The sequence below is a fragment of the Hyposmocoma kahamanoa genome, unplaced genomic scaffold (assembly GCF_003589595.1).
Source record: "Hyposmocoma kahamanoa isolate Upper Pololo Valley unplaced genomic scaffold, ASM358959v1 116, whole genome shotgun sequence".
Lineage (NCBI taxonomy): Eukaryota > Metazoa > Arthropoda > Insecta > Lepidoptera > Cosmopterigidae > Hyposmocoma > Hyposmocoma kahamanoa.
Window position 1 is genome coordinate 137,737 of NW_020653391.1, and position 19,026 is coordinate 156,762.

General features: G+C 36.9%; 1 protein-coding gene across 1 annotated transcript; it reads left to right on the forward strand.

The window, feature by feature from the left end:
- The first annotated feature begins 765 nt into the window (after positions 1–765).
- LOC113239847 (caspase-3-like) lies at positions 766–18,363 on the forward strand. The gene is made up of 9 exons (XM_026476994.1): positions 766–779; positions 4,778–4,941; positions 8,382–8,510; positions 9,105–9,398; positions 10,029–10,207; positions 12,496–12,659; positions 14,285–14,513; positions 16,621–16,769; positions 18,022–18,363. The coding sequence occupies exons 1-9, from the start codon at positions 766–768 to the stop codon at positions 18,200–18,202; spliced, it is 1,503 nt and encodes a 500-aa protein (XP_026332779.1). The 3' UTR covers positions 18,203–18,363.
- The last annotated feature ends 663 nt before the right edge of the window (positions 18,364–19,026 follow it).

Below are 19,026 nucleotides of genomic sequence, written 5' to 3' on the forward strand. Positions count from 1 at the left end.
AAGAAATAAATTGCGATGCTAAAGAAATTTTACCATTTCCTGTATAGGTATTTACGCTATTACGTAGCAGGAACTTGAGATCCGTTATGGCGATACAGTTCAATTTGGTATGACAGTAATAATTTTGCGCTTTTATTCTATTCTAAATCATCGGACGGGAGTTTATTGATTGTGTGTTCACTTTATCAATCATTATTGTAACACAAATGATAAAAATAATCGTCGAGTGCGATGAGTAACGCATAGATAAGATAGGACACATTATCAAAAAAAAACTGAAAAATAAGGTATTTTATAGTACCATTTCCTGACATTCTAGTTTCGGAGTTATTCAGTGACAACCTCGTTGGCCCAACGGCTTACACTGTAGGCGCTGGCTAAGTAGGTCCCTAGTTCGATTCCCGGTAGGACCAAATTGAAAAAATATTTTTTCTAAATTGGTTCTGTTCTGAGTGTTCCAGGAACTACCCCAGTAAATGTAGGCCCATACAAATATTTTTCCCGGCCCGGGAATCGAACCCGGGACCTCTACGTGACAAACACATATAGCTAGGCCTTATTTTAAATAAAGAGATTATTATGCATTTATCTTATTTTCGTTGTATAATCACATCGGACTTCGGATGAGTCTAAAAAATTGATGTCCGAAAATCAACATCGAAACAATAATCTCTTCAACTCACTTCATTAGAAACTTCAGATCCTGTTTTTGTTACTTACTTTTTGTTTTTTTCACTTATTTGTTACTTATGCGTGCACGCCAACATGAGTAAAAACCGGTAACTTAATAGTTTGGGGCACTGTGTCCAAAAAACATACAGATTATATCATAATAATTTTTTTTAACTTTAATCTGCAATTATAATTTCATAAACCATATCTTTTAGGCGCTCTTTTTAATTCTGAATCAATATTGTATATTGTCTATGGTACTCGTCACTGAGCTGAAAATTTGATAACTACAATGAGTAAAATACTATACACAGAATTTAATGAGTTTCAAAAAAAGAACGTCGTATTTTTGATAATTAAAATATCAATTAGGACACCACACAAACGCTATACTGCCTCCTGATTGGTTAAATTGGCCTAAAATCTCCCATCAAACTCTATAAAAAAATATTAGTAAAAATATTTCTTTGATTTTTGTTTTGTAGCGTTTGTTTGGCTAAATATATGAAAAGACTGTATGGTGGAGCCCTTGCCAACCCTAATAAACGGGTTAAAATTTATAAAAAAAAAAATTAGGGTTGTTGTCCTGAATTGTTAGCAAAATATACATTAAATATTGGTTCTGAATCATTATTTTATTTACTCGTAGAAAAAGTATTTTGTGCAATCATTACATAATTAGGTTTTAAAATCTCGTACTATTACTTAGGCCACTCATTTTATACAACTTACAAAATTAATTAACTGTAATAATTTAAAAAAAATTAAATCAAAATAAAAAGAATGTGTGTGACGGACACGAGGTCAGGAAAATGTTGAAATCAGTTTGTAATGAATACAACCCTGATTTTCAGCCCGACCCGGTCATGGCAGCTTTACGTGGTCGATCACACACACAAATCGCAATATTAATGATAATGATAATAATGAAATGAAAATAATAATATTAAAATACAATACTATTACGCCTTAAAAAAATCTGACCTCAAAAGTTTGCTTATCTGCTTTCGCTGTGTTTATTACCGCAGTTTCAATTATTTATTTACAAAAACACAACGTAAACTGCTAATTACTTATATATTTGCTAATGCTGCCGTAAAAGATGTCAGCATCCTGGTCCTCAGAGATCAGATAACTGTAGGACGAACGATAATAGTCTAGTCGACGAAAGGTAATAGGGTGTCCATCTCACCTAATGGAAAGCGACGATAAGGTGGACTATTCACTCTCCCCTTGAAAAGATCCAAGTTATACCGTTCAGGGAACAAGTCTGCAGGTAGGGAATATCACTCCATAGCCGTTCGCCATATAAATGTGGAATTACATATATGTGCCAAGTTTTATTGAAATCGGTTAAGGGAAAATGAGTGAAATTCAATTAACCAGATTCATCCCCTTATTTGCTACCCTTAGAGGTGGAACATTTTCTTAAAATTTAAATGAGAATTTGAATGAGAATTTCCAAAAAAAAAGATGAAATCGCGTATAAACCTATATTATATTACCTATTTCTGCCGTCAAGAGGTAATGTGCATTACTGCGATCCGGTTTTGAGGGATAAGGGTGCTGGTTTCTTATGTGGTAGGCGATCCACCAGACCCTAGACTTGTTTGTCCCGTCACTTGATATCGTTAAAATAAATCTTTGTCAAATTAATGGTTATCAATCAATTGACCGAAGACGAAGCATTGCACAACAATTATCGCTATTATGTAGCAGTACCTACTACTACTCAGTTATTTTGATTAAGGCGCTGCGCAAACGTAGACACCTTACCTATTTCTGCCGCCAAGCAGTAATTTAGCATTACTGCGTTCCGGTTTTGAAGGGTAAGGGTGCTGGTGAAAATACAGACACATGGGACTTGTCAACTTACGTCACAGGGTGAGGGACGCAGTGGCAGTGCCCCTCAGATCTTTGCAATTTAAAGCTCTAAGTGGCACTGCAGCAATTACGGACAGGCAGAACAGCCTACCATCAGACGCACGACTTGTCCGTCCCGTCCATTGACTTACAAATAAATGGACGACGGGTCGAATACAAAAACCACGAAAAAAATGTCCCAAGTCAACCTATTCGAAATTTAAATTGTTATGTCATCGCAGTATCGCGCTGTCCGTAGAACAAATGAAGACTAAAGCGGAGTGTCGCGCTCTGTATACGATTTTAGCGCCTTGTAAGTGCGGACACTTTTTAGCGCGGACCCGACGTCCATATAATTGTAAGTCAATGGTCCCGTCACTTAATATTAATAAAAAAACACATTAAAAAAATCCAAGTAATAAAAAAGAATCCAATCCTAACCGTTTTTTTCTCAGAAACTAACTTTTTTTCGTGGGGAAACCCTCCCAGGATACCTTCGTTTACCAGCCAAAATCCCACGATGGCCCTCTCGGGTGCTCTAGTGTAAATTCCCAATGCCTGAGAGAAGCTACGTCCTCGCCCTCCTCACGACAAAGCTGGCCACACCGTCCCGTCGTCCTTCTCGCCATCGACTCCCTATTGAACAGCAGAATACCAACAATTGCAGCAGTACGATAGCTACCCACGTCGAGCCACTAAACGTACTAAATCCTACCATTGACGATCATTCGACACACAACCGAGATGATTTAAAATTAGCAGACTTTTAACAGACCCTATAACGAGCCCGGAACGTTGATTTGTTTGAAAAAACAAATATACGTATAGTTTCTGAATCGGGCTTCCGTAAAGGAATTTAGGAAACTCAGATGCGACAGATGAACGACGACAGTTTCCATCCAATTTAATGACATTATGAACATTTTTTATTTTTTGTATTGTATTGTATTTTTCTTTATTTTTTTTATAACATCAAGTGACGGGACGAACAAGTCACGCGCCTGATAGTAAGCTACACGCCTGTCCATAACAGTTACAGTGCCACACAGAGCTTTAAATTGCAAAGATCTGAAGGGCACTACCACTACGCCCGTCACCCTGAGACATAAGTTGACAAATCCCACGTGCCTGTAATTTCACCAGCACCCTTACCCTTCAAAACCGGAACACAGTAATGCTGACATTACTGCTTGGCGGCAGAAATAGGTAAGGTGGCAGTACTTCCCTGGACGAATTCTTTCACAAGGAGCTCTACTTCTACTAAAGTATATAGTATATATGTATAGCTTCGTTAAGAGCACAATGCACTATCATATATGATAATTTATAATTATATTCTTGTTTTGAATTAGGTTTGTCGTCTTGTAATTTTATTTTATTCTTGGTTTTAAATACCTAACATTTATAAGGCAAGTATTTAACCAACTACCTCCTCTTAGGCTCCAGCTGAAAACCAGAGCTGAGGCTCAACATAAAGCTGAGCTGGCTGACCTTTTCGGCTAATATTGCGTACTTTAGCTTTTAATCTATTATATTTATTCTTTTTGTTTTTAAAAGACCTTGTGTCTAGTTGTAATGTTTGTAATATTATTTGTGCACAGCCGAATTAATGTTTCTTTCTTTTTTACGTGATTCATAGTTTCATTTCTAATTAATCTTCAGTCTCCTAATGACTGCTTCATAAGCAACTTGTCTGTAATTGTACGCATTTGTACCAATTATAGACGTTACTGCAAAACATCTCTCTAAAGCGTTTTCTACGTCACTTTTAAATGTACATTTTTGCTAAAAATACTTACATTTTATTAACTGTATAAAACAGAATTCCCGCAAAAACATGAGTGTGTATCAATGCTTGCCAAAACTTCACGAATTACACAAGCTATTTTCGATCGGTTTCTTTTTTAAATCAACAAGTTTTTTATCTACTTCTTGCCACTAAAATTTTTTCATTTGATAACTAAACGTTTTGAATAAATAAAATTGGTGTTCAAATAAAACATTTATGTTATATTTACTAACCTTCCCATATCAAGCCATATAATGTGTAGCCAACGTATATTAGAAGACCTAAGTTATAGTTCACCATATTAACTCAGTGTGAGCTACGGATAACAAGGTTTTAAAATTTTGAAACTTTACTAAAATGTAGGTTTTTTTTTCAAGAGCTTAACTCATTACTCATTAAAACTAATATATTATTTTAAATGAGCTTTTAAATGACACTTTTTATTTGTTACAGATTGATTAATCAGCACATCATCAAAATAAAGAAATCTTACTACATGTCAGTCTCAGGCAATAGAAGAAGACGGAGCAGGAAGAACAAACAAGAAACTAATATGGCGTCGGAAGTTGAAGTAGACGGGCGTCCTTTCGACGATGACGACTATATTGAAACTCAAGGTAAGAACAAAGTTAGGCTATGTTAAATTACTTTTACACCTCACTAGCTTGAAAAAGCTTTCTTTCTCATTAGAAATCTGCGCGCAAAAGCGCAAAAGCACGCAAAACTTGTGGAAAATGTTTCTGAAATTAGAATTTAACGATGGACTGTGGCGCTTCTGACTTTTTCTTTCGATGAAAGAAAACATAATGACACGGACAACTACGCGATTTGTCCTAGATAATATAAATAGGTTATATAAATCCGTCGGTATATTTTATTCCTATTATTGTTGACAGTAAATTGACAACAATAACTAATTTTGTTTATTAAATTTTTTCTTATAGTTCAACTGTTTTTCTTTCATCTACCATTTTCCTCGCTAAATTGCGGTCAAAAGTTGTGCGTTTTTCGCTCGACAGCAAAGTTGTTTTACGTCTCGTGGCTTGAAACTATTTTTGAACCAAGAGCGAATGAGTATCCTTCGCTTGCACAGGTTTCAATACAACCGCTCGCGTCAAACAAGAACTTTGCAACCTTGCGTAACATCCAACTACAGACCTATATCGTTAGCCACCATAACAGCAAAGGTGTTTGATGGTGTGCTTGATAAACACCTGGATAAGCACATGAGATTTCATGATGCGCAGTTTGGATTTAGAGCGGGCTTGTCCACAGAAAGTGCTATTCTGGCTCTCAAGCACACTGTCAGATACTACACTGATAGAAGCACGCCAGTATATGCGTGCTTCTTGGACTTATCTAAAGCGTTCGATTTAGTGTCATATCCCATTCTATGGAATAAATTGGAGGAGACAAATCTCCCGTCGGAGCTCATTGGCATCTTTAGGCACTGGTACGACAACCAGGTTAACTGTGTGCGATGAGCGGACGAACGGTCGGATGAGTACAGGTTGGAGTGTGGGGTGAGACAGGGGGGACTGACGTCTCCCAAGCTCTTCAACTTGTACATGGATAAGTTGATCCGTGGGCTCAGCAGCATGCATGCGGGATGTTTCATTGATGGCATTAACATCAATAACATCAGCTATGCCGACGACATGGTGCTGCTGAGCCCATCGATTAGCGCGCTTAGGATGCTTCTAAAGGTGTGTGAATCCTATGCGCAAACTCATGGATTAAGGTATAATACCAAAAAGAGTGAGATAATGGTTTTCACAGCCGGCAGAGGTACCCCACTGAACGTTCCGCCTGTCATGTTAAACGGGAAAGCTTTGTTGCAAGTCAAGCAATTTAAATACCTAGGCCACATTTTAACCGAAGACCTGAAGGATGACTATGACATCGAGCGTGAGCGTAGGGCGTTGGCGGTAAGAAGTAATATGATCACTCGCAGGTTTGCTCTCTGCTCAGAAGCGGTCAAGATTACGCTTTTTAAGGCCTTCTGCCAATCTTTTTATACAAGCAGCCTGTGGGTGACATATACGCAGAAGACCTACAACGCCCTGCGTATTCAGTATAACAACGCGTTCAGGATGCTATTGGGGCTGCCGCGTTCTTGCAGTGCGTCGGGCATGTTTGCCAAGTTGCGGACTGACGGCTTCCATGCGATAATTCGAAAGAAAGTAGCGTCGCTGATGTTCAGAGTGCGCGGCAGCTCCAATGCCATCATGAGGGTGGTGGGGTGTAAGTTCGAGTGTAAAATAGCCTGCCACTGGACGACATTGTTAATTAGTTAAATTTAGTGACAAATGTACTTGATAATATTTAATACTAACATAGACTAAGTTGAAAGCGTACTAACATATTATGGAAATTATTTTCTGAAATAAAAATATTGAATTGAATTGAATTGAATTGAATAACAAATAATTATTTTCTACTCCTGTGCTTTAAATTTTCAATTTTAGTTTCATAAACCATATCGCAAAGGCGTTCTTTTTAATTCTGAAACAACAATCTACATTGTCTATGATACTGTCACTGCACTGCTTTGATGAACTAAAAAATTTCATTAGGTATAGTTCCATACAGAGAACTATAACGAGTTTCAAAAAAGAATGTCGTACTTTTGTTAATTAATATATCAAATACTTTGAGTATACAACACATACGATGCTGCTCAAACGCTCTTCTGCCTCCTGATTGATTTTAAAATATAAGCGGTATTTGACCAATCACGGACACTTCTATTCTCTATGATTTTTTGTTTTGTAGCCTTTGTTTGACTTTCGTTTGGGTTTGTTGTCGTGGATTGTTAACAAAATATACATTAAATATTGGTTGTGTTTTTTTTTAATTACTCGTAGAAATAGTATTGTATGCAATCATTACTTAATTAGGTTGCTTCTTTTCGTTCTGCTACAACCACTAATACTAAGTTAGTTCATCCAAAGTTCGTCTATAGACTTTGTTCTTTAAAATTCTAAAAAATGTAAAATGTCCAAATGTAACTTATACAGACTCTCCGCGTTTTTACCAACACTGGGATTGTTTTATGTGGTCAGTTATTACTTCAACTAAAACTAGACATAATTTGAGTTTAACGTATCTACCTCTGACGTTTTATTATAAGAAAAGAGTAAAAGGTTTGGTTCTTGTTTAGAGCTCCTTACAAAATGTTGTTAGGCTACAGATGGCAACTAGCGTCGGATGATGGACCAGGAAGGTGGACACAGGAACGTACCTTTATTAAAGGTAAACCCACCGGATTTGTATTCGTTGGATTCATCTCGGCGAGTTGTTAGGTTGCAGATGGTGACTAGCATCGGATGATGGAGCAGGAAGGTGGACACAGGAACATACCTTTAATAAAGGTGGACCCACCGGCTTTGTGTTCGTTGGATTTGTCTCGACTAGTTGTTAGGTTGCAGATGGTAACTAGCATCGGATGACGGAGCAGGAAGGTGGATGCAGGAACGTACCTTTATTAAAGGTAAACCCATCGGGTTTGTATTCGTTGGATTCATCTCGGCGAGTTGTTAGGTTGCAGATGGTGACTAGCATCGGATGATGGAGCAGGAAGGTGGACACAGGAACGTACCTTTATTAAAGGTAGACCCACCCGGTTTGTGTTCGTTGGATTGGTCTCGGACTACTAGTAGGTTGATTTTTGAGTGCGCTGATTTGTATCAGGGGCTTTTTTATTTTTTATTTAAGTTTCATTTAAGAGATTTCTGTCTCATAACGACATGTAACACAGAATTTGAATTCACTATAAACTGTTGTCTGTGTTTGCACGAATCTGCACTACAAGTAGATGGCGTTTCATAATGAATATTGAATTTTATAGCAGATACTATTTTCTACGATTAAGCGTGCTGGTTTCATCCCGATGTTATTCTTCACCGAAAAACTCACAGTAACTTGCAAATTAAATTTCGCTCATAACTTCCGAGAAACTCAGAGGTACGAGTCCGGATTCAAATACAACAGCCTTAGCTTGAAAAGTTAGGTCAAGGTGAAACCTACCACAGCTTAATTATTTTTTATTTTACAGATGCAAGAGAGAGTGACGATATGTCTGAAGAACTTAAAACGCTTGATATAAACGCTGATGACAATGAATTTGTAACAACTGATCCGAAACTAAGTAATCTTCCGAAATATCTAACTTCATGTATAACAGGTATTTTTTAAACCCACTGTAAATAATAAATAGGGCCTCGTAATAGTTTGAGATATTATGTGTTATTACAAATTTAGAAAGAGAAAATACGTTAAATTTCAAGTTATTTTACATACAATGACGGAAAGCTGAAAATGAAATTGTTTGAAACGGTACAATTTTGAATGTAGAAAATATTATTATTTCTGACTAAAGTTATTATCAGTTAACATAATTTAGAAAACGAGGTTCGCTTTATTGTTTTTTGATTTGGTGTTCTGGGCAGTGCCCTTGCATTTACTTTGGTACCTATACTCTCCTTGTCATAACTAACACGTTTGCATTTCGGTAATTATCGAGATATTGACACCTACGTTTTATTGACTCTTAAAAAAATGTCAATTAAGCTGCTTTTGCTTTAAAACCGAAACAAAATAAGATATTAAAAGAGAGTTTGAAGACCCCATTTTGCTGATCCCAGATAATATTATTAACACAATTTCGCTGAAAATGTCGGTTACGTTAGTTATGATATAGTGAGAATAGTACCCGCTATACATTACCTTATTTTAGTTTAATGTTTGATGTATTAATCATACGATCTGTTATTTTAAGGCAATCCTGACGATAGAAAATCAGATATGGAGAACAGTGATTCTGAAACGATAATTGTTGATGATAGAAACACGAGAGCTCTTGCTGCTGATGAACCAACCTACAAACTGGAAACATTTGAAAAGAATGCTATGATAATATTCAATCAATATAATATCATAGGATATGATAAACCTAGAGTCGGCACTAAAGAGGACGGGAAGCGTATTAGAGAAACATTTAAAAGATTCAATTTTGAAGTAAAAGAATATCCGGATCTTACAAAGAAGGAAATTTTTGAAACATTGGATAAATGTAAGCTTGTTTTGTAAAATTTTTAAATTAATTGTTCGGTTGTTAGACCACAAACCGCCAGACTGGCCCAATAACTTTCTTCGAAGTGCAGATTTCATGAAGTTGTTTTTCTTCACCGAAAAGCTCATGGTAAATTTCAATTAAATTTGGCACATACATTCTGAGAAACTCAGTGGTGCGAGCCCGGATTCAAACCCACGACCTCTGCTTCACAGGCAGTAGGTAAACTATTAAGCTTCCACGGCTTAAATTAATTAAGCTTCCACGGCTTAAATTAATTAAATTAATTACAGGCACATGGGTCTTATCAACTTATGTCTCTGGGTGATGGGCGCAGTGGCAGTGGCCCTCATATCTTTGCGATTTAAAGTCCTGGGTGGCACTGCAATTGTTATTGACAGGCGTGTAGCCTACGTAGCTTAGTTGATATGTTAGAACAATAAAAAAAATGTTCAAAATTCCATAACGCGGTGACAGTGTGAATGTAACCTGTACCAGCCCTTTGCTCTCTTTTAAATAGTTTTTAACTAGCGAAAACCAAAAGTGCACCCAAGAGCGATTATACACGTCAACTTTTAGCAACGACACAAATGCAATTTAAACCACTCTAAATCGTTCCGATCTTTGCAGTCAGCAAGATGGATTTTACCGACTACGGGTGCGTGGCAATAGTCGTGATGACCCACGGCGGAGATCAAGGCCTTCTGAAGGCGAAAGACGACTCGTACAGCGAGCAGGACATCCTAGAATACTTCAAGCACAAGGACAAACCTAAACTGGTCACTAAACCTGTCGTCGTGATTATCCAGGTCAGTTTGAATTGGTTTCATAGTCACGTTGACCGCCTGTGTTGGCAACAAACGCCAGTCGTCAATGGCGACGTGAAGAGATCACGCGTCAACAGATGGCGTCTGTTGCCAACACAAGCCGTCAACGTGACTTGGAAACCACTCTGGTTAATTCAACCGGACTCGGGCCTCAGCTTCTCAAAAGTAACTTTCTGTAAAAAGTAACTGTGCTGTTTGTACATAAAAAAGTGGACTAATTTATTTAACCTATAAAATCAATTATCTGATTTTTTGCAGAAAGTAACGTAAGTATAATAGTTAGTAGCGTCTTTTTTATCATAACGCGCCATAATTGCGTACGTAACATACAAATATGTACATAGTTTAAGGTAAAATTTAGAATCATCTGTTACAAATAATAATAGATGTTGATTACTATCCATTATATTCAAAAGGGAAACACCATGTTTTCTAAAATAATTTGATTATTGTTTATACCAAACACGTCATTACTTTTTAAATCATAGGTACTTAACAATTTGTCGTAAAATATAATTACACTATATCTTAGGAAATGAAACTATTTCTCCGGATATAAATCGCGTATATTTGTTTTTTGTTATTTGTATATTTTGATTTATTCTAATTTCCATAAATAATTAATAATAAATTTAAATTGATAAAAATTCATATTGTTAAAATAAAATAATTTGTAAAACATAATGTAGCGTAAATTGGAATGTTTATTTGTAAAATTAAAATAAAGTCTTTAATTAATAACTTTTTGCAACTATAGTGAAAAATAGGGTGGTTTGCATTAATATTAGACATAACTGGTTGATGACTTCACCAGCTCAGTCAACCATGACCATGGGACCTGTAAAGGGCCCGAAACGTTGGTTTGTTTGAAAAAACAAGTATACGCGATTTAAATCCGGAAAAATAGTTTAATTTCGTATGTGTAACAATCGCGAAAACCTAAGAACTCGATATACACTATGTCTTGTCATTATCATTGAAATGATGTGCACTGCTGAGGAGTTACTCTCAGCCGTCTATCATGTCCTTCATCAGACCAGGTTTAAGTCACCATGATATTTTATTTTCATCGAACAGTTCGTGCGCCTGGTGGTAAGCAACACGTCTGTCCCTAACAGTTGCAGTGCCACCGGATTCATTCCCTAATTTGCCATACTTAGATTTGGAACATTTTCTTCAAATTTGAACAGAGCCATGAGACGTAGTGACATAAGACGACTTTCTCTCCAAGAAAAAAGAATCCTCAAAATCGATTCACAAAAGTCTGAGTAATCGATCGTGGAATCGAAAAATTACAGACTGTAATTTGAAGGCGGTAAAAAGTTAAAAGAAAATAATTTTTAGTAGCAGTGAAAGAATACGTCTAGGGAAGTACTGCCACCCTACCATTTTTTCCTGGGGAAATCCTCCTAGGATAGCTTTATGCCGTGGGGGTAGCAGAGAGGTTACCGAACTTCTACCGGCTAAAACCCCACGGTGTTCTTTTCGGGTGCTCTAGTGATAGGTATCCGGGATTGACTTTACGCACCAGAACAAGATGAACCTACCTAACCTAACCTTATCTGCGAATTTTTACCACCAAACAGCAATGAGAGCATTACTGCATTCCGGTTTTGAACGGTAAGAGTGCGGGTGAAATTACACACTTGGCAAATTAGATATGTCTCATATATCTTTGCGATTTCAAACACTGAACGACATTGCAACTGTTATGGACAGGCGAGTCGCTTACCACCAGGCGCGCGACTTGTTCGTCCCATCACTTGGTGTCATATAATCTCAGTACAGAGTACTAAAAAAACCGACCTCAAAAGTACGCGGAATTACGTCTAAGTTTTATTGAAATATCCCCTAGTTCGCCACTATGCAGGACTTGACACTGGAGATAATAAAAATAGGTTCTCACTACGACACTACTCAAAGTATATTGAGAGAAAAACGCGTTGAATTGGAGAAATAGCAAAATCAAACATTAAAGTAATTGCTCCTAAATTAAAGTTAAGCGCTATTTATAAAAATGAATCTTCATGCGTGGACAGCCACCCTTCGAGGTGGATGATTTTCTTCAAAATGAAATGGGGCCACTATGGCAGTACCCCCTTTCCAACAAAAAAAGAATCATGAAAATCGCTTTACAAATACCGGAGTTATCGCGTAACATACATACAAAAAAAAAGAACATACAGTCGAATTGAGAACCTCCTCCTTTTTTGAAGTCGGTTAAAAAAAGAAACAAATCATTCTAATTTCACAATTACTGTAAATTCTAGGCATGTAGGGGTATCAGAGATATGGATGCAGCGGAAGCTGGGCAAAAAATGAAATTCACGGAAAAAGACTCGATCCTTAAAGAGGAGGTGGAACATTACCATCTACCAGTGGAAGCTGATACTATAGTGCTGCATAGTTCTTATATCAGCAAGGCCTCGCATAGGTGATACAATTTGCAAGTATTTAATATTAAGTTTATTGAATATCACAATGTTTTATTACGCGTAATTAGCATTGGAGTATGAGTTTCCATGTCGGTAATTTAATGACCCAACCAAACCGCGTAAATGTTGTGGCAACCAAATTAGCGTGATTTAAGGAAAACTAGTGTTATCAGTCCGTAGACAACACAGATTTAACATTTACTGTGCAAAGATAAAAGTCGTGGCTATTGAATTACCAAAGTAATAACGTTATATCCCTGTCCTGTAGTAATTAACTACATACGCGGATGTGCACTATGCCCGACAATATACTACGTGACTGCATCCGTAACGAAGCTCATGCGTACTCATCGAGTATATAACCAGAAATAGAGACGAAATGTCATTTAATTTGTTTGAAAACTAAGTATTCTGCCATATCATTACTGTGACAACTGAGCTCCGATCGGCTAGCCCGAGTTCGAAACAATTGACGGGTGTCGTCAATGGGTATCGTCAACTGTTGCACTTCAAATCCGACGAAAATTGCAAAATCACTTACAACAATAACGCATAGAATGATAGTTTCATATCGAACGAACTGTCACAAGTGAGGCAAAAATCAAATTCATGTAGGCTAGTTTTAGTAGTAGGTTAATTTTCGGTTATAGTAAATATTTATATAAAAATACTAGTTGAAACGCGTTACTTCCTTGTGGAATGTGATGTTAGTATCTATTTTATTTTTGTCTGACGTATTTTTACACTCATTTACCGCACATTTCGTCATTTTTAGCTAAAATTCTTGATATGTTCGCGGTGCAAGTTGACCTTGAGCACTGAAGGCCCGCCCGCTCGTGTAGGCCCTTTGGGCGCGCTTCAATTTGCCTCACTTAGCGTGTGCGGACTAGGTTTCTATGCGTTATTATTCTAAGCAAAATCACATATTTAATATTTACTTACCGAAGAAATGTGATTCCGTTTGTTTTGTAATTAGATGTTTTGCTGTTTTTCCCACACCACCGAAAAGAACAGCACGGCATTGTTAGAGATATTATCTTTATTACAATTAATACATAATATTATTTGGAATATACGGAGACGTGCACACAGGTCAGTAGTTGGCCTGTCTGTATTTCAGTGAAAATGCAAATCAACTCTTGATTTTTATAAGAGCTGTATCACTAATGTGTTACCAGGAATATATGGCCCTGATTTCGTCTCTATTTCTGGTTATATACTCGATGTGCGTACTACATAATATGTCAGTTTTACGATGAAAGTAATGTCAAAATTCGATACGAAAGCTATTATTTGACGTTTCGGAATAAGCACATGTCAAATCTTTATACGTGTTTCGTGGTAGCCTCCGGCCCGATACGAAGCTAAAACAATGATCGTTGCTTCGTGTTTCGTGGTAAACCTCCATTTATGTCGCGCTGCACACGAGGTTATTTCAACAAGATTTTTCTGAAGATATTCAATAAGAAATTGATTGAAAAATTTTCCTCTGATATTTTGAAATTATTTTCCTCCACTAATGATAGAGTTGCCAACCCCAGAATTTCGAAGTCACGCCACTACATATTTGCTAGCACAATTTTTACACGCATTTTCATTTATTATGTTGAAATCAATTTGACAGGGAACAAAATGGCACCTGGTTCATAAAGTCCCTCTGCCATGCAATTGACAGGCTATCAGACACACAAGACCTTGAGTCAATAATGGTAGAGGTGAAAAGAGAAGTTGCAATCAAGAACTCCCACCATGCCTGGAATAAAACGATTAGAAAATATCAAATAAATAAGCAAATGCCGGTCGTTACTTCTGCCTTGATGCGGAAGCTTTATTTGAGAAAATTCGGTGATAAGGTAAGATAAGATGTTAATTATAAAAATCAATCAGCTATGACACAGAATGTCACAATCGCAATTCCATCACGTTTCATTTGTAATTAGAGAATACCCCACGAAAGAAAAATCCATGGAAGGGCCTTAAGCCTCGAGTACTATTAGAACCGCTGTCGCCAAAAGTCACACTATCGTAATGTTAAACTCTGTGAAATCTTATAATGATGGGTCGTAGTTTCTAATTTGAAAAGATGTAACAAATTCTGGACTGTTAATATAATTTATACTTTACCCTGTTGGCATATTGGTCAAAGTTCAATACCTATTATTGGAAGTTACGACTTGACTTTGATTTTATTTCTTTAATTATATTTCATTTTAAAATTTTATTCAATGTACTGCCATCTAGCGGCAATAGCTGAAAGACGATGAACACAACAACACACAAAATTGATAATTTATTAAAACTAAACAAAATAAGACTTAACGATGATAAGTCTATTAATAAAGTCATTTCTTGATGTAACTGTCTAAGTATAAGTAAGCTGTACTTGCTTGTCCGGAGTGTGGAGGGGCTGGTGATCTGTAATACAGGTCTCCTAGTACGGATGCCAGTCTCTCACACAGACTTAAATATTGTACTATTTAGATAATTAAGCACTGTTTTTGTATTTATACTAAGACTTTGTGAGAGAAACAATAAAGATATATTATTATTATTATATATACCATCGTGCATAATATTATAGATGGGATTATCATTTTTCCACTCGAAACGAGCAAAATAAGGCATCCATTCCAACCATCCATTCCACCATTTTCGAGGCTTTGCGCGAGATAATTGACACGACCATAAAGTAGAAGACAAAATTGCGGACTGAGCTCAAGTTTGTGGAACTTCTCATGTTGTTGGCCCACGTGTCACGCTCACTAAACACTTTTATTGTATTTATTGTTCTGTATGATCTCCATTATAGTTCGGTATTCTTGAAAACAATCAATAAGAAATCCAATTAACCGGATAAAGAATCGTCAACATCGGTTCATCTGAGTAATCGCACAACATTCGCACAGAAAATACCAGTCGAATTGAAAACCTACTTTTCTTAAAGTCGGTTAAAAAGAACCTAATGAAATCAATCTTTTTGTTATTAAGAACGTGTAAAAGGAACTCGTTATACTAATTGCACCAAATAAGAAATAAGAATAGATAATGTAAATATTCCGCCTTGTTCCGTCAAAGAACAGTCTTAGCCGTCTAAAGCGGAAACTTCGCCAGCTTCCAGGGCCCGGTGCACTAGTTTTCTACCTTCATCTACACACATCCAAAAGTGTCTAGGAATCAAGTACCTACGCTTTTGCTTAATTACTGAAAATCAGGTTTTTTGACACCTATTGATTTTTTTGCTCAATTTCATTTTCAAATTCAAATTGTAAAATTGACCAAGAACAACCCATCGGTGTTAAGAAAAAATATTAAAAACCTGATTTTCAGTAATTGACATAAACGTGCTTGAACCCTAGACACTTTTGAAGTGTGTAGTTGAAAGTAGAAAACTAGGCCCCGGAAGCTGGCGAAGTTTCCGCTTTAGACGGCTGACTGTTTTTTGACAGAAGTAATAAATACGTCAGAGGTTTCAATAAGGCGGTCTGAAAGGTAAATGTAGCAGAGAGTTTTACCTATGACTAAATTTTTTTAATATTACGGCCAATTTCGTCCAATAAGTTCAACTTCTAGAAAAGTTGTACCTAGTTGAACTAATTGGAATATTTGAGTCCGATTAGTTCAACTGATTGAACTTATAGTTGAACTAACTGGAATGGAGGAAAATTTCGAGTCTCGGCAATTTTTTGTCATTTATGAGACTCGAGTTTTTTGAAGTCGGTTAAAAAATATAAAATTCACTGAAATCTGATTACAATAACCTACGTCATTGTAACCTTGATCTGTGTCTTGAAACAGCTGAATAGATGTTCATTAAGAGACCACCACACTAGCTTCTTTTCAGCGTCATCGTCTCGCCAACGCATTCTCTCTCTCTCTCTCATATATACCGTCTCTTCATTAGCTTTCAAATTGAAAAAAAAAAGCTTATCTAGGACTGATCAATGTTGTGTTGCCTTCCAGCCGCCAATAATACGACACACGATCACAGACGCAATGGAGCCATCTACATCACGCGACTGTACCGACAACATTGACAATTCGTTTAACCAGCTGGGATGTCCACCCATGGAGATTTTGAAGCGACACCGGTACATGCGAAACATTCTAAAGTAAGTTTCGATTGAATCCTTCGGGGAAATACAAACCCAGCAGTTTTGGTTGATGATGAGCTATAATTAATTTGTCAGCATCAATTTGAAATTTAACCACGAGGGAAACATCGTGATGAGACTTGCAAGTCTAAAAAAGTCGACAACACCCGGAAAACGTGTCAAGTACCCAACCCGCATTGAGCCAGCGTGACGGGGACTATGGCCTAAACCCTTAGTTCCCAAAGTGGTCCAGGTGGACCCCCAGGGGTCCACGGGAGACTCCACGGGGGTCTACGTTGGCGTGACAAAAAAATGGGGGTTCACAATTCGTAAGTGTTCGTCCACGAAAATTTATCTGCTTTCGATAGTGAAGAACTAAAATTTTGGCTTGACTTCACCTATCAATGCAGGCAGATAATATTTTAAGAAGCTCAGCGACTATTACTTGTAAAAACTTGCATATTCCATATTCAGTACAACGTGTCTTTACTTTTTTGACATCCACTCACAGCACAATCAATTAAATTCTCGCTTTTTTTTTCGAAAACTATTAATTTGTGGTTGGAACTCAGCAATTTGTGTTGCAAATTTCCATAGTTAGATCTAATCTTCACAGTTTTTGTCGAGTTTTGGGAATATGATAGAAATGTAGCTGCAGGGGGTCCACCGGAACCAGCTAAATTTTGAAAGTGGTCTATGAGAAAAAAAGTCTGGGAACTTCTGGCCTAAACCCTCGCCTGAGAGGAGATCCGTGCCCAGCAGTGGGACATATAAATGGGTTGATTATGAAAGGGATAAAAGATGCTGGTCTGCCACGCAGAAGTCCCGGATTCGATTTCAGGGCCGCGTGAAGAATATGTATGGCTTACATTTATTTTTCTCGTGAGTTTGGATGTAATTTGTGGTTGCCAAGGCACCCGCCATAGATTTCCCTAGAGCGGGGCTCATTTCGCCTAATCTACAAAGTTATTGGCAAGTTTTAATCTAGTTTTGAAATAATTTTTCTTGAATTGTATTATGTCGATAATATCGACGTAGAGATGGGTCGTCGACGCGTTTTCTGTTAAAGAAACGCAAACGTCCATCGAGGACAATCGACTAATCGATCAATCAACTTGGATTGATTTTCATTCTATAGACGATTAAAGAAACGGTCAACTGAATCAACTAAGTAGGTTTTGAGAATATATATTGGAAATTGAACAATTATCTTTTTAAATTATAATTTAAACCTCACGGTTATAAAACCTTGTTTTCTTTCATTTTGCAGACAGCTCGAGGATAAAAACGACGTTACAAGTGAATTTCTACTTCGCAAATCTTCGGAGCACGAAATGAATTGCGACATAGACAACATGAAAATGTCACTCCTTGCTATGAGTAACCACATAAAGATCAAATTTATGGGCACTAAGTACCAAGATTTTGTATTTTACTATGAAATGATGTAATATTTTCGTTATTTTTAGCATGAATTTGATCCTGATTTTTTAAATAAAATAGGCAACGACTTTAAGGAAAAGTACCTACATAACATAACATCAACAATTTCAACAACTCGACTGTATTTTGTTGTTATTTACTTAATAGTTTTTCTTTTTAATAATATAATAATTATAATTAGTAAGCGGAAGGCCCATTCAACACTAAAACAAAGCACTGTCCATTGATAGTGTTTTGTTTGGAACATGTACGAGAGGCGGTTGTAAAGTAATCTCTTTTGACTATTTTCCATTCAAAAATAATACACACCCTTAGAATAATAACGCATAGAATGATAGTTTCATATCAAACGAACTGTCACAAGTGAGGCAAAAACCAAATTCATGTAGGCGTAAGCAACTTGTAACTACGCTCGTCGGCACGCACACAAATATACAAATAATGATGCCATGGAATAACATTTCCCTCAAAAGTGGGGAAATTGTATCTTGCTTAACTCATCATTAAGTTAAAGGTGCCTACAGATTTGCCCGACATTGTCGATCAGGTGCCTACAGATGTGCTCGGTTTTGTCGATGAAAACGAATATAGCACTTATTTGTAAATCCATGATGGCGGACACGATTTTTCAAAATATGCTATATGGGTATCCTTTTCGAGGTATTTGGGGATGCTCATTACGAATATGGCACTCATTTCTAAATCCAAGATGGCGGACACGAGTTTTGAAATAAATGCAATATGGGTATCATTTTCGAGGTACTTGGGGATGCTCATGACGAATATGGCACTCATTTCTAAATCCAAGATGGCGGGCACGATTTTTTCAAAA